The sequence below is a fragment of the Heptranchias perlo genome, chromosome 16, assembly GCF_035084215.1.
Source record: "Heptranchias perlo isolate sHepPer1 chromosome 16, sHepPer1.hap1, whole genome shotgun sequence".
In the NCBI taxonomy this organism is placed as follows: Eukaryota; Metazoa; Chordata; class Chondrichthyes; order Hexanchiformes; family Hexanchidae; genus Heptranchias; species Heptranchias perlo.
In genome coordinates this window covers 24,852,907-24,869,008 of record NC_090340.1, presented here as the reverse complement: position 1 = coordinate 24,869,008, position 16,102 = coordinate 24,852,907, and the positions used below count along the sequence as shown (strand labels likewise).

Here is a 16,102-nt window from a genome sequence, read left to right as displayed (position 1 = left end):
GATTTATGGATGAGGATTTTAATGATTTGGTAGACAGGGAGCCAATGGTAGATCAGCAAGAAGATAGGTGATGGGTGTGTGGCAAAGTTTTTGGCCTAATTTGAGTTTGAGCAGGAAGGGAGGTCAGCAAGGAGAGTATTAAAGCAGTCAAATCTGGAGGTGAAGTGGGCATGTATAAAAGTTTCAGAAGCCCAGGGGCAGAAGCAGGCAGTGTCGCAGAAGTGGAAATAAGCAGTTTTGATAACTAAGATGTGGGTTTCAAGCTCAACTTGGGGTGACACAGGATGCCAGATTGTGAACAGTCTGGAAAAAGTGGCCAGGAAGCAGGATGAAATCTAGCAAGGGAACATGGTTTGTGGTGGGAGCTATAGATAATGGCTTTGGTCTTTTGAGCCAGAGAAAGTTGTAACTTCTACATGACTTAATGTTGGACAACACTGAGGGGTCGAGAGGTGGTGGAGAGATCATCAGTGTACATGTGAAAGTTGACCCCCATGCCTGTGGATGATAATGCTGCCAAGAGGCAGCACGTACATAAGTAAGAGGAGGGGCCCCAAGGATAGATCCTTGGGGCAACCCCAGAAGTGATTGTGGAAGAAGGGAAACCATTGCTGGTGCTGCACTGGTTACTTTCAGGTAAGTAGGACTGAAAGCTTGCTAAGGTAGTCCCATGGAGCTGGACAACTGAGCAGAGGCGTTGAAGAATGACATGGTCAACCATATTGAATGCTGCAGAGAGGATTATGAAGTCTAATGCACCAGGGTCACATAGGATGTCATTTGTAACTTTGGTGAGAGGAAAGTGGAAGCCAGACTGGAGGGATTCAAATAAAGTTTGGAAGAGATGGGCACAGAGCTGGGTGGAAATGACACATCTGAGGATCTTGGAGTTTGGAGATGGGACAGCAGTCAGAAAGGGTAGTTTGATTAAGGGTGGCTTTTTTGAGCAGGGACTTCTAAATAAAATTTGTTTCAGTATGTGAAAATATTTCCACCCCTATTTTAATGCCACTAATTTGATCAAACAACAAAATCCCAATTTTCATCTACAAAGAAGCCACACACATCCATACAGCAAAATACTGCAGATACTGGAAATCTGAAATATAAACCAAAAATGCTATCACTCAGGTCGCGTAGCATCTATGGAAAGAAACATAGGGTTAATGTTTCAGGTCGATGACCTTTTGTCAGATCCATACAGGTTGCAATTCAGGCCAGGACAGATCAATTGTTACAGCCAAATGATCACCTAAGTGATAACAAAAGGTACAGTGGAATTCAGTTTTAGCTAAGGTGCTTTTATAGTAATGCTACATTATTTTGGATTTTGGCAGACTAGCATCTCAAACCCACAAGAAACTGGGTAAGAGCTGGATTTAGCAAAGTAAACTCAGCAAAGCAGAGCACAGACATCAGTCTTCTGGAATCCAAATAAAACCAACTCCCTGAAGGATGCTGTCTGAAACATCAATCTGTTTTTTTATCTCTACTGATGTTGACTGACCTTCTCAAAGATCTGCTAGCCTCAATTTTTTCACCATTGTTGAGCTTCAGGGAGGTGTCCTGTGAAAATTGTTTAATTTGGGTACCCATACATAACATTGATATTTTATGTACACCTGACTTAAAGCCAGCTAACATAGTTGCAACATTTAATGACCATTTGAACCCATGTGAACAGTGAGGGTTTCTGTTTTTGTTTTTGTGAGCAAGTTGGGCAATTGTTGCATCACTGAATGCTTTAATAATTGTCACCTGGAATGTTCAGAATAGTTTGTTTACACTTGTTGCTAAGGATACAGCTGGAAGCTGCTGGAAGGAACATACCACAGTCTTGTTCTGTTAAATGTATCATGTGATTGCCATGTTCATTGTTAAACAGACTGGGGAATGATCTTTTGGGCAAGACTGTAGATCTGGCCATTACCAAATAGCTTACATCCTTTATACAACTATGACTAATGCTGTATTTCAAACCTTCTATTCCAATATGTTTAGCAGAATAGCATGCTACATAGTGGCCCAGTGATAGCACTCTTGTCTGTCTGAGTCAGAATGTTGTGGGTTCCACTCCAGCAACTTGAGCACATGATCCAGGCTGACATTCCAGTGTAGTACTGAGGGAGTGCTGCACTGTTGGAGAGGCCCTCTTTTGGATGAGATGTTAAACAGAGGCCCCATCTGCCCCCTTAGGTGGATACAAGATCCCATGGCACTATTCGAAGAAGAGCAAGGGAGTTCTCCGGGAGTCCTGGCCAACACTGATCCCTCAACCAACACCTGAAACAGACGACCTAGTCATTTTTACCTCGTTGTTTGCGGGAGCTGGCTGTGCATAAATTGGCTGCTGCATTTCCTACATTACAACAGTGACTACACTTCAAAAGCGCTTTGGGATGTCCTGAGATCGAAAGGCGCTATGTAAATCAGTTTTTTTTTTTTAGTCCCCTTTTCCAGTATCTCTGCCACACTAACCCCTTTATTTGATGTACTATATACCAACTGTACAGCAGATTGGTGCTATTCTCTTAAGTACTTCTAGAAAATGTTCATTAGGTCTTTTGACTATTCTCTTCTCCTTCTTCAGCCTTGCCTCCATTTTTGCCTGTCTTTTTTGCTATTCTAACTTTCTCTCCAAGTACTCTTCTTACCATGATGGTTATCTTTATGCACCTGCGAACAACTACTTCCTCAGTAGTTTTACACGCAGGTGATACTGGTGTGTCTCACACTTGTATCCCTGATCTGCAAGTTTGGCATTTTTTGCAGTAAATCTATGGAATTCAAAGAACATTCTGAACCCTTTGCTCACTCTGGTGAAAAGACAATAGTTCTGCAAAATTTCACAACTACTTCACTCTTAAATGTGTGGCTTGACAGGTATAAAGGATACTTGCCTCACAGGGTAGGAACTACATCCATTTCTCTTGCAGTACCCCACTTCATGATCAGTCTTCCACTAAAGTTCATTTTTTAATCTTTTTCAGTATTCCTTTAAAGCATCTGTCCAATGTTAACACATTATATCTGCACATTAGTTTCATGTTTTCAGTTGTGGTGTAAACTTTGTTCAGATCTCTTGACTTCTGGCAATGAAGAAAAATGAGACATTAAAGTTCAGAATAAATTGCTCAACCCAGCAAGGCTAATCCTTAGTAAGTGGCCACTTTATATTTTTTTTAAAAAACAACCTTGTTTGAAGAAATTCTCCAGGGAAGGCTCACAGAAATCCATATTGTGTTACCCTTCCTTAAGAACTACCACTAAGATATGGAACTACATATGATCTTGGTGGTGTTAGTCCCATATAGCAGAATAATTGCCATGTGCCCATTCTAATTTTGAGTGCCAATAACCCCTGATGATATGGGGGAAGGGAGTCTGAATTTTATTGAGGCAACATACTTCCTGCAGGGAGGACACTGTTTTGCTGTAATGAACAATTGTTAATCAGTGCTGAAAATTTGTCATCCTCTGTTCCCACGTCATTCTGTAACTTGTTCCCATGCTTATTCTGGGGGTCAAACTTCCTGAGAGAGGGCACTGGAACAGGTACTGGAATCCACCCAGCACATAAACTGGCCAATTGATTCATTAAAAGTAGAATGCTCCCTTGATATCTGCCATTCCTAAGCAAAGGTTCACAAATACTATTCATGTGAACCTTCCCTAGTGCAAAGCTCAGAACTGCTGAACTGTGTATGTGTCACAGGTGAGCAATTATTTTATATAAACTACTGTTTGCCAATGTTTAACTGATGCATGTGGTATAGAATATACAAGATGTTTTTCACCTTTTTCCTCATCAGTCTTCCCTGCAGTCATGAATGCTGAATTCATGTGAACTGAGCAGCCAGATTCCTATTCCATTATTATTTATTAGCCACAGAACAAAAATCTTTTATTCCATGGAGCTGAAGACCACACAAGTGGTGAAAATGGGAAGATCTTGGATTTAAAACTGCAAATAGAAAATTCAGTACATCAGGCACTCCATGGACAGGAGTATACTTTTTTGTTGTGCAAGAACACTTCATGATGCCAGACAATTGTTTATAATCTGAGTGTCTTCTAATTATCTGGGATCCCCTGCCTTTAATTGTTATGAGTTCAGATGTTGTATCAACACTACTTCTGAACTGTTCACCCCCACCCTTGTTAGAGTTGCATCACTGGCAGGATAACATAATTACAATTCCAAAACATTCTTTAATCACCATTATAAGCTGGCATTTTGATGTGATGTGGTAGTTTGAAACAGTTGACTGAATAATGGGATGTCCTGCTCTATACTCTTTCAGCACATCTTTTAAAACTGAGGATGTTTTTTGCTTAAAGCTGCAACTTGTGCTCACCTATAAATAAAAAGTTACCCTCGCTGAATTCAAAGATTCTAGTTTAAAAGGATTGTCTTATGTACATTTTTAAAATTGTGTGTGTGTCTCTCTCTCTCAAAAAAAGAGACAGGGAATAAAAAGAACTGGATCCCTAAAGCTACCACTATTTGTACTCAAGACAGAAGTATTCCATATGGCCACTACTAACTAAAGGATGCCTGGCCACAGCTATAAGAGTATCATCCTCCTCTCCATTTCAGATTGGATAGGTGCTAATGTAAGCAGCTACATTTGAAGATGGTACATTTTGTTCCTTTCCATCAGTAAAATTGTTCAGTTTGATTTTCTAGAACAGCACACAACCAAGCAGGTAGTTATGGAAAAATAAAGGCATGATGTGGGTCTAGTTCATGTCTGTCTAATTTGTGTGTTGGGAGGGAGAAAAGAGACAAAATATTGCACGTGAATGGTATGGAAATATTGCCTGTGCAATTCTTCTGCATGGCCACAGGGAACCAATTTTCTGCAGAGAATTTCCTGGTGAAATGATTGGTTTTTATTATTACTGCAAAAGTTATTTTAAATAATGATAACTCAGACTACAAATGACAACTCTTTGCCCAGTAGAACATTTCTGATTGATAAACTTGACTGTAGCATCAGGCTTTATTTTAAAAAGAGTAACTTGAAGCTCCGGCCAGTCCCAAGCTGCCAGTTTGTGTTGTGACCTGGCAAGGAATTGAAATTCAGGAAGGTTTTTTTTTAAAAAGAACTTGCTCAGTGGTAGGCCAGGGTTTGCTAAGGAAAAAAGCCTTGGCCACTGAACAAAACTATTTTCTTAAAGTACCTCAATATAGTGTTTTTTAAAAAAAAAAATGGTGCTCTCAGCTGCTTTTTATATTGTACTAAATCCCATGCTGGTAGTATCGGCATCCAACACACAGGTCTGATGCAGCCGGCTGCAACCAGAAAGTAAATTTGCTAAGGTCCGGCAGCCAGGAAGATACCAGAATCCTGGCAAGGTTAAACTGGCTGCACTAGAACCACGTGTCAGGAACCAGTACTACTAGCGCAGGTTTTTAGTGCAATATAAAAGCAACTCTCGATTTGTGTATTCGGTGCTTTTGTATAACTAACAAAAAAAAAGTAGCTGAATTGCTAAACAAGCAACTATAGACTCTATTTTGCAGCATGATTCTCTTCTCCATCTCTCCTTCCTAGCATATTTGCCTTATAAGTTAAATTCCTTTTGAGCATGTAACAGGAATTTTAAAGACCAGTGGTCATCAATTACAAATGCTCCTACTGTATAACTTCTATCCTTGTGCATTCACCCCAACTGCCCAAGGCCACATATTGTAAAATGCTGTCAGCAAGATGCCAAATGGTTGCCTCATCTCAACGGTGTGTTTAGACTTGCCCTAATAACTCATCTGATCAATATGGGATAAGTTTGGCAGTTAAAATTACCCAAGCAGCAGCCCAACTGGTATTGATTTTTGATTCACTTGGGCTAATGAACCCAGAATAATACTATGAAGTGCTGTCAGAAGTTGTTTATTAATTATATATTGGGTTCCCAATAGTGCTCTGGAAGAAACTGATGAAACCTGGGGCCCGATGTTAGCAGGGCTGCGGGTTCTCGGCAGGGGGGCTATCGGGCGCGTGGGTAACGCGCCCGGTGAAATTAGTTTGCTTCCCGCGCGATCATAGCAGACAATCCACTAATTGGATCCACTTACCTGCTCCTCCAGGTTCCCCACTGCTGATCTGCGCGTCGGGCGGGCTGCACATGCACAGTAAGATCTGTCAATTGGAGGAGCTCTATTTAAAGGGGCAGTCCTCCACTGACAGATGCTGCAACAAATAGCAAAAATTACAGCATGGAGCAGCCCAGGGGGAAGGCTGCTCCCAGTTTAATGATGCCTCACTCCAGGTATCAATACATGGGGTGGGGAGGAGGGGGAGGACAGAGATTTCCCCCCCCCCCCCCTGGCGGGCGGGAGGAAGCGGCCTGCCTCTGCCACCAGGAAGGCCTGGCTCGAGGTGGCAGAGGAGGTCACCAGCGCAACCAACACATCGCCCACCTGCATACAGTGCAGGAGGCGCTCCAATGACCTCAGTAGGTCAGCCAAAGTGAGTACACATAGTCTTTCCCCTGCACTCCATCTGCCACATCACCGCCCCCCACCCCACATCTCCTTCAGCACTGCCAACACTACTCTGTCACATCACCCCTCATACCCACTCAAACCTCATCCTCATCTTACCTGCACCTACTCACCTCGCCAGTACTCATCTCGCCACTACCACTCAACCCAATCCTCCTACAAATCTCATGGCTCTATCTCATACTCACCCTCTCGTGCATCTCTTTCACGGCCAACCTCACTCAACCTGCCACTACCTGTGCTGCAGCCACAGGGCATGCATCACATATGTGCAGTAGGCAGCGTAAGGCAAACATGTCATGAGCATGAAGGGGATGCACAAGGGTGTTTGAGGGTTTGTCACGGGTGTTACTTGTATTGAATTTCTGACCAACTCACATTACATATTATATTGGCACCACTACTGCCATGTCTTCGCGAATCCTGTCTGGTTTGTGCAATAATGCCCTCTCCTGAGAATCACTGAGGACCCACAACTGATGCCACCCATTGTGTCACTGCAGAGTGGGTGTAGGTGTATTTGCAGGGCTCTTTTATGCAGACGACTGAGAGACATCGGCGATGTCCCCGGTTGCACCCTGGAAGGATGCGGAGGAGAAGTTGTTGAGGGCAGTGGTGACTTTGACAGCGACAGGTAAGAAGATGGTGCTCGGGCCAGCCAGGAGCAGCTCGGCATGAAAGAGGCTGCAGATGTCCACGACTACATGTCTGGTGACTCTGAGCCTCCGTGTGCACTGCTGCTCCGAGAGGTCCAGGAGGCTGAGCCTCGGTCTGTGGACCCTGTGGCGAGGGTAGTGCCCTCTGCGACACATCTCTCTCTGAGATAGCCCTCCCTCCTGCTGTACAGGTGGATGTGTCACAGCACACTGTTGTGGAGCTCCACGTGTCAGAGTTGGACGGCGAGGCTGGTGATGCTGTTCGCCCTCCGAGGAGGTCATGACTGCAGCTACGGCGGCCCCCATCCGCAAGATATACATCTGAGGGGGTCCGAAAGGTAGGTACATGTCTCCGGACCCCGGGGTAAGTATGCAGGTTGGTGACTTTGACTGTCAGGAGGAGGGTGGTGAAGGCCAAACTTTGTCCCAAGTGACAGAGTGGCCTCCTGCAATGGGTGAGGGTCTCCGCTTCCCCCCCCCCCCAACCTGTCAAATGGACCTTTGCAGCTGCCACAGGCTGATGGCTGCAACACGTCCATTTGACCTGGGAGTGTTTCCCCCAGTGTGGGAAACAGTCCCAGTTTGCTCTAAAATCCCACCCCTCCTCACACAATCCCTTAATCAGGTCTGTTAATGACCTGAAATACCAAGGTAAAAACTCTCAAGTGGCATCCCGCTGGCTTTAATTGCCTGCGGGATTCCCACCAGTGGGGGCTGCGCGCGCACGCCGGCGCGTCAGCGGGGAACCTGGAAGTGCGCGGGTTCAAGGCGGGCTCCGGTCCCGCGCCTGGATTCTCGGAGCCCCCCGCCAGGAACGCACCCGATAGCGGGTGCTAAAATGACGCCCCTGGTGTTTCTCTCAAATTTGACTGGTGGGTGCTGCACATACAAAAAAAACTAAAGCATGGATTAGATGTTGGAAAACTTGTAACATGCCCATTGGTGCCCCAGTGTAACTTCAATAAGTGATCGTTAACTCTGCATTTGAACTTCTGTGTACAAGAGACTGAGTTCCAGGTCCCAAAGATGGAGCCAACGGCAATCGGTTAACCTTCCTTTTAGTGACCACTCTTCATGTATGACCTCAGAGTATCAGTGGACTCTACTGCTGAGTCTTGTACCGTTTCATCTCTCATACACCCATCCAGTAACGGTCATGATATAGTATCTGTGAGCTGGGGTCCTAGCTGGTTTTAGAACATAAGGAATAGGCCATTCGGCCCTCGAGCCTGCTCCGCCATTCAATAAGATTATTACTGATCCTCTACCTCCACTCCGTTTTCCCGCCCTTTCTCCATATCTGTTGATTCCCTTAGTGTCCCTTTAGTGTTTTTTTTCCTTCTCTGATAGAGGGATATTGAGACCAGTTGTTGGCTCCGGTGTTACAATTGAGATTAGTTAGCTAATTCAGCACAAACTAGTGCTTGAACCTGTGACCTCCTGTTCTGCATAATTCCACACTGCGCGTTGAATGTATCTCCTGTATTACCAACTCTCAAACAAATACATATAACTTAATGTGGAGTAGATCTGGCTCTTCTGCTTTAAAACCAAATAGTGCTACAGAAAGCTATCAGATATGTTGAAATGCTTGCATCTCACATTTCTGAACTGTATTATGCATAATTGGCTACCTACTGCAGTTTAATGGAGCATCACTTAGGAATGCTTTTTCACAAATGTAGAATAACATGCCTGCAGTCTGGCAAAGCTTTAAGACACTCCATCCATATATCTGATGTAGATGAATTTGTGGTAAAACCTTAATTCCTACCGTCTGAAATGCATTATTTGCTGCTATTCCTATATCTGCTGGAATAGTCTTACTCCTGCAGTATAACTTTGTATTTGGTAAACACATTTCCACATTGCAACAAGAATTCTAGATTTTTTTTAAAAACTTTCCCTTTAGGGTATGTTTATAATTGTGGACCCGTAATCTCATAATATGAAGATTACAGTCTCTCCTCTGTGCATCCTGCTTAAATAGATTTCAAATTTGTGAAGCAGGTTTAGATCTAAACAAGTAGAGTTGGGGCTAATTTTGACCCAGTCAGTAGTAATCTGAACACAGATGGAGCAGGTTGCCTGCCCATTGTAGGACCCATTCAATTTTAAACCTATAGTGATGAACAAATGACATGTTAGATTTTGTTTTTAAGGTGTTGTAAAAGGGAAAAAGTAAAAGTTTCATTTGCACTTCACAATTTATTGAAGCAGTTTTGTTCAAAATGACAAAATGAAGCATTTTTGGCTAAGATTTAACTTGGTATTCGCTTTTGATTCTGTCATGGTACATAAAGGGTTAAAGCCAGCTTCACACAGAAATCATGTCACAGTTTAACGCAGTGTATTGGGGGTAATTTTCAACTTTTCTGCCTGGGCAGTGTCCTGGTGGAGCAGATTGCCTGCCCAATGTAGAACCCATTCGATTTTCATCCATTAATTTTAATGGGATGAAAATTGGTCAGGTGCTACAATAGATGGGCAATCCACTCCCCCAGGTTACGGCCCAGGCAGAAAAGTTGAAAATTACTCCCGTTGTTAAGATGATGAATCTGTTGATCACCAGGTAGTTAGTTTGAGGGATGAGCTGAGCCACTCAATTGGAACACAAACATGCTATGTGATTTCAAACGTCTGTCTGTTTGGCGGCTCTTTGAATGAAATAGTCAGTTATTTAAATTCATAAAGCCCTAGTTACTGTTTTGAATTAGGTTACAAAAACAGGTCCTTTTCAAGGCAATGAAGCTAAGCTCAGCTTTTTGGTTAGAATTTTTTCTTGCATATGGAGGCTTCAAAGGCACGTAAAATGGCTGAAACTTTACCACAATTCTATATTGCATATTATTTTGAATATTGTGCAATTACTTTTGACTTGCACCACCATAATATGCATTTGGGTTGATTGGAGGATTTTTGAGACCTTACCTTAAGCTTTACAGAAATGTCACAATATTATCCTCCAGTACAGACAATGAAATCCAAGAAAATTGGACTCTGTACAGGATGGGGGTGGGGAGGAGAAAATGTGTCCATTGTTAGTCTATTTCGTAATTGCCTTTATAGAAGTTTTAATATAGCCTTCAAATACTTGGACATTTTGTTTTACTGTCCTGTAGTGTAGCAAATCTGAACAACTTTAATATGACCACTGTATGTATTTATATTACAGCTGCTCTCAAAAGATTTTAATTTTGTGATTTAAATAATATCTATTACATTGCTGCTAATAAGCAATATATCCAGTTATGCCATCTGAGCTGTAACACTGGATAAAGCAACGTCACATTTCAAGCACTGAATCTGATGTAATGTGAATTTTAATATTCAATTTGAAATGCTTTTTTGTATGCATGTTTGAAAAAAGGGGAAAAAACTGCATTTTGAAATGTCTTTGTAATTACATCTTAGAAGGAATGCTATATCTAAAAATATACAAATGCTTCAGTTAGCTAATCAGTCCAAATTAAGTAGATCACTAATGTAATAGACTAACAATTTAATGGTTTGATCAGAAATCAATTGTTTTTTTTGCTCTTTACTCTCTTCCATAAAAGTTTTCCCAAATTGATTTATTCTTTTCAATTTACAATCAAACTTTAATTGGATTGGCCCTACATGAGAATGTAGGGCCAATCCAATTACAGGCATTACATTAACATAGTCTGACCATAAGTAATTCCACATTATCGCAAGGAAAACTTAACCTAACCCATTGCTGCAACTGCTAGTCTACCAGCCTACTTCGAGATTATCAGCTCAGGCGATCATGGATCGAAGTCCTGGGGTTGCCAATCACTTGAATCAGTTAGCATGGATTTTCAGGTCAGGCAAAGAGCCACCAGAATAGTGTAATGGCATACTCTCATCTGAGGATGGATTAGCTAGTGTAGAATTTTATAACTTTTTTTATCATTGTGAATCCCATAAGGGGGGGATGGGAAGAGGGGAAAACAGCAGTAGAAAAGTTGTTCAATTTCATCCCAAATAATGTGATCTTTTTAAATGCATCGAAATGATGCGTTCAGTGGGCAACTGAAATTGCAGTTCTTTGGTCACATTCATTTTAATGGGAGCAGGTGCTTCTGAGTTGCGAGAGAATATACTTTTCTGTATAAAAGTATTTTGAGAGTTCTTCTGGGAATGGGGGAAGAACCTACAAATGTGGAGGCATTTTATCTACCTTTTTTGTTGGCACATTTTGTCTGCCATGGAGATTTGTCATTGTATCCTATCCAGAGTTCTTCAGTGTGTGTTATTGTGATGGGAGGAGGTTAGTGCCTCTTGGAATGGTCAAATTCATTTTAATGGGAGCACGTGCTTCTGACTGTCCTGGAGTCTAATCTGTGGAGACAAGAAAGGTTTGTAAAGTGAGTTGTGTCTTCACCCCCATCCCTCTGCTTTTTGGTTCTACTATGCATTTATCAAGGTGATAAATGACTGTCTGGAATAAATCTCTCCTAGTGATCATTGCACATCAATGGAAAGTGTAGCTACCTAAATGCCAAATTCAAACGGTAACATTTGTCGACTCAATATGACTTGCATTTCCCATATAATTTATCCTAGGACTTTACTTACTGTAACAGCAAGTGTAACTATATAACTGCCAGATTTAAGGATACTTTGGACCCTGTCAAACTTTGCTTTGGAAATATTGACTGATTAAACAATGGAGATATTCATTCTGTCTGGAATAAATCTACAACCTGAAAAACTGCTGAATCCTACCGTGCTACTCTGTCCCCTCTGCTCATTCCTCTTTGTTATGTGTAAGCTAAAATGTTATTTCTGATACAGAAAACTAACTAAATATTTTTATCTTTCTGCAGCTGAAGGTGACTATGGAGCATTTGGAACCAATTCTCTCCTACGCAAGAAGAAAGGCCTTCACGTCCTGCGCCCTGTCCATCACAAGTCAAAGCCACACATCTTGATTGGAATGCCTCAGGATTTCAGACAAATCTCTTCTATTATTGATGTTGATATCCTTCCAGAAACTCATCGTAGAGTTCGCCTTCACAAACACGGCTCCGACAAACCACTTGGATTCTATATTCGTGATGGGGTCAGTGTGCGGGTAGCCCCTCAGGGGGTGGAAAAGGTACCAGGAATCTTCATCTCACGGCTCGTCCGAGGTGGCTTAGCAGAGAGCACAGGCCTGCTCGGGGTGAATGATGAAATACTAGAGGTAAATGGAATTGACGTCGCTGGGAAGTCACTGGACCAGGTGACTGACATGATGGTGGCAAACAGTCACAATCTAATCATCACAGTGAAGCCAGCAAATCAACGAAATAATGTCATTCGCAGCAGCAGGGTCTCAGGTAGCTCTGGTGTGTCAACAGACAGTACTCCAAGCCAGCACACTGTAACAGCTACTTCACACTACGCTAACCACTACAGTACAGCAGAAGGAGAGAGTGAAGATGAAGGCGATATAATAATTGAAAATGACATGCCGTCATACATTCCAAAAACAGTAATCCCCAACTATGTGAATGGAGACCTAACTAAAAAGCTGCAGCATAACATCTCTCTAAACAGCCCATTGTTGGACAACAAAGAAAGCAAATACAAAGGCTCATTAAACTCTTTGAACACTCACAGTGATAGTCCCAGCAAAATAAGTTCAAGCCATGGAAACATGAGAGAAGATGGAACAATGATAACACTATAGACCTTTTTCCCCCACCCTGTTTTATCACTTTTTAATATACAGAGCATTCAGAATAACACTTTATATTTCTCAGTCAATTTGTTGTTAAGCTTGATATGAGCCTTGTTAAGGAGGTTGGAATCTAATTAATTTCTACCCAGAAATATTTGACAGTGGTGAATCAAAAGGGTATAGGTAAATATGACGGCAGGAGAATAAAATCGCAATTTTTTTTACATGAAGGATCTTTCAGAGAAGTATGCTTATTCACATTATTTTGGAAATGAGACATTATATAATGTATATTTGGTAATGACCAATATTCAGTTAGCTAGACATCACTTTAGGAGCCAACCTCCTGAACTGGTTCCACTTTTATAAAACTGGAATGCATCACTACACAAAGTTGCATTTTAATAAATGTTGCCTACAATTGGAGACAATTAAATGTATCTTGTGAAATTGCAAAACAAGTGTTTAAAATTTAAGTTCAATAACCTCATACCACAAGAACTTGCACATCCCATCAATGACTTCTAGTACAATGTCAATTTTTTTAAAACTTACTCAGCAATTTCCAATTATTTACATTTCCTATTTGAGAGCAGACAGCCCCTTTCTCCTATGGAAAATTTAATGATGAAACTGACCAAATGTGAATAGAAATTTCTGTGGAACAGGAGCAAAACTTTTCACAAAGTAGCTGTCTTGCTCCATGACCAGGAAAGAATATTTGAGTGCTTTGAAATTTTAAACTCTTAGATTTACTGCTGAAAAGCAGGTTTTCTCATTTTGGTGGTATGAGGGTTGTCTTGTATGCCTATCTTTTTAACACTACCTGTATCTTAAAATTAAGAGACCCTGCTGGCTTCAATGCCCTTTATCATGCTGCTTGACATGTTCTTTTTGTGTTGTAAATGTTTGTTAGAGCCTATATTCCACTTTTTTTCAAAGCCATATTCAACATTGAAATAAGTGAGACTGTAGACCTGAAGGGTTCTTGATGAAGCAAGTAAGCCCAAATACATACCCTTGGTGACAAATTTTAAAAATGCACTTTTTAAATTAGGGTATAGAGATATGTAAACAAACTTTTTAGTTAATTCCAAGGTTAAATATTACAGTGACTAAGTCAAAAATTAATAGCTCAACTAATTGATCTTATACAAGTTTCTCTGACCTTAACCTTAATAATTTTTTAAAAATCAGTAAAATGGAAGCTCCAGTTGACTAGAAAATCATGTTTCATGCATTAAACTAAGCAGTACTGTATTCTGGAGAACTATTGCATTGACTTAAATGGTTTTACATTTTAATTCCTATTGATTGTAAGTTTCAAGATTTTTTTTTTGCAAGACCATTGAGATTTTATGCCTTTTTATACTGCAAGTTTCGGTACTAGAGTTGGAGTTTATTGAGGAATGAATTCAGAGGGTGCCCTAAGTATGATTTTTCTTCCAGTTTTTAAAAGTAGTGTCCCACATTGGGGAAGTTTTTGGGCAGCCTAAATTCCCAGAACAACCTGCTATAATACCATCATATTGACTGTTAAAGCTTTTGCAGCAGAACAGACTCCAGTCTGTTTCAGTATTAACTTTTACAGCATGACTAATCTGCCTTCATTAAAAATGATAGAAACGTTAAATCAATTGTGATTAAGTCATGAGCTGCTTTCCACATGCAAACCTTGCAGACCTCTACTGTAGTAACAAGGGGTCCTTAACAATGAAAAATAGGGATTATTTCTGCCCCTTAGTGGGGGAAAAAACATAATTGAGAAATACCAATTACATTTTGATTATAGTCCCAGCCTGCTAGTTATATAGCCTAATAATGTATTTAAATCTAGAGTCCATTCACTGTTGGCCACTGGATTAAAAGCAATAATCAAAGTATCTGCATCTCTGCACACTTCAAAAGCATCTTCACTGGTCTGAAGCACAATGACTCTGCAGTTTTAATAAGCTTCCTGTGGAATGAGCAGTATTTTTTGGCTCCCCTTCCTCCCAAAACTAAACTGGGATTGCCAAAAACTCTTTCACAAAGACAATATTTTCTTAATACTGAAAAAGGCTCTTGCATTCAGGGAAAAACCACAAATTGAAGTGAAAATGCTTTCAGGAATTCTAAGTTTTAAACTGCCATTTAAATATCAATGAATGACTACTACACAATCACATTAATACATATCTTCAAACCAGTTGTATGCAGAATTTGATTACTTGGTTGTTTTGACCATTACTTTATCTTAATTGCTTTCTAATGGAAATTGGTTTTTTTCCCCCCACCACATTTTAGGTTTTTTGTGGTAGTTCTGAGCCAGCAGGGTTCAATGGTGGGGCGTAACTTTTCTGTTGTTTTTAGACCATGTATGTATTTTTGTCAATTGTTACACATCTAATCTCTTTAGTAAAGAGAAGGGGCAATTTTATCTAACTGGGAATATTTTGTATATGAATTTTTTATGAAATGAGGGCAGTATTTTTCTTACTTTTTGTATTTGACCCCACTCATATCCTTAACCTCTACCTGATTTCCCTTAAACTCGACAAACCTTGTATTTATAATATTTAACAGATAAGCAGTCTTAAAGGTTCAGGCTGTAGAATATTGTGAATGTTACTTAGATGTATGCTGATTATTCAAATAAAAGTTCTAACAAGTACTGAAGTATGTTTTCTTTAGGCTTTGTGAATCACCAATAATCTAGTACAACTTCTTTTTATTTGTTCATGGGCTGACAGGATGGCGAGGCCAGTATTTATTGCCCATCCCTAATTGCCCTTGAGAAGGTGGTGGTGAGCTGCCTTCTTGAACTGCTGCAGTCCATGTGGTGAAGATTCTCCCACAGTGCTGTTAGGAAGGGAGTTCCAGGATTTTGACCCAGCGACGATGAAGGAACGGCGATATATTTTGAAGTCGGGATTGTGTGTGACTTGGAGGGGAACATGCAGGTGGTGTCGTTCCCATGTGCCTGCTGCCCTTGTCCTTCTAGGTGGTAGAGGTCGTGGGTTTGGGAGGTGCTGTTGAAGAAGCCTTGGCGAGTTGCTGCAATGCATCCTATGGATGGTACACACTGCAGCCACAGTATGCCGGTGATGAAGGAAATGAATGTTTAGGGTGGTGCATGGGGTGCCAATCAAGCAGGCTGCTTTGTCCTGGATGGTGTCAAGCTTCATGAGTGTTGTTGGAGCTGCACTCATCCTGGCAAGTGGAGAATATTCCATCACACTCCTGACTTGTGCCTTGTAGATGGTGGAAAGGCTTTGGGGA

At 41.1% G+C, this 16,102-nt stretch overlaps 1 protein-coding gene across 1 annotated transcript in view; it reads left to right on the top strand.

Moving 5' to 3' along the window:
• Window positions 1-15,494, top strand: part of pard6a (par-6 family cell polarity regulator alpha) — a 92,258-nt gene extending 76,764 nt beyond the window's left edge. The window contains exon 3 of the mRNA XM_067997457.1: window positions 12,003-15,494. Coding sequence (XP_067853558.1) covers window positions 12,003-12,850 — 848 coding nt within the window. The 3' untranslated portion in view covers window positions 12,851-15,494. The remainder of the gene's footprint in view (window positions 1-12,002) is intronic.
• The last annotated feature ends 608 nt before the right edge of the window (window positions 15,495-16,102 follow it).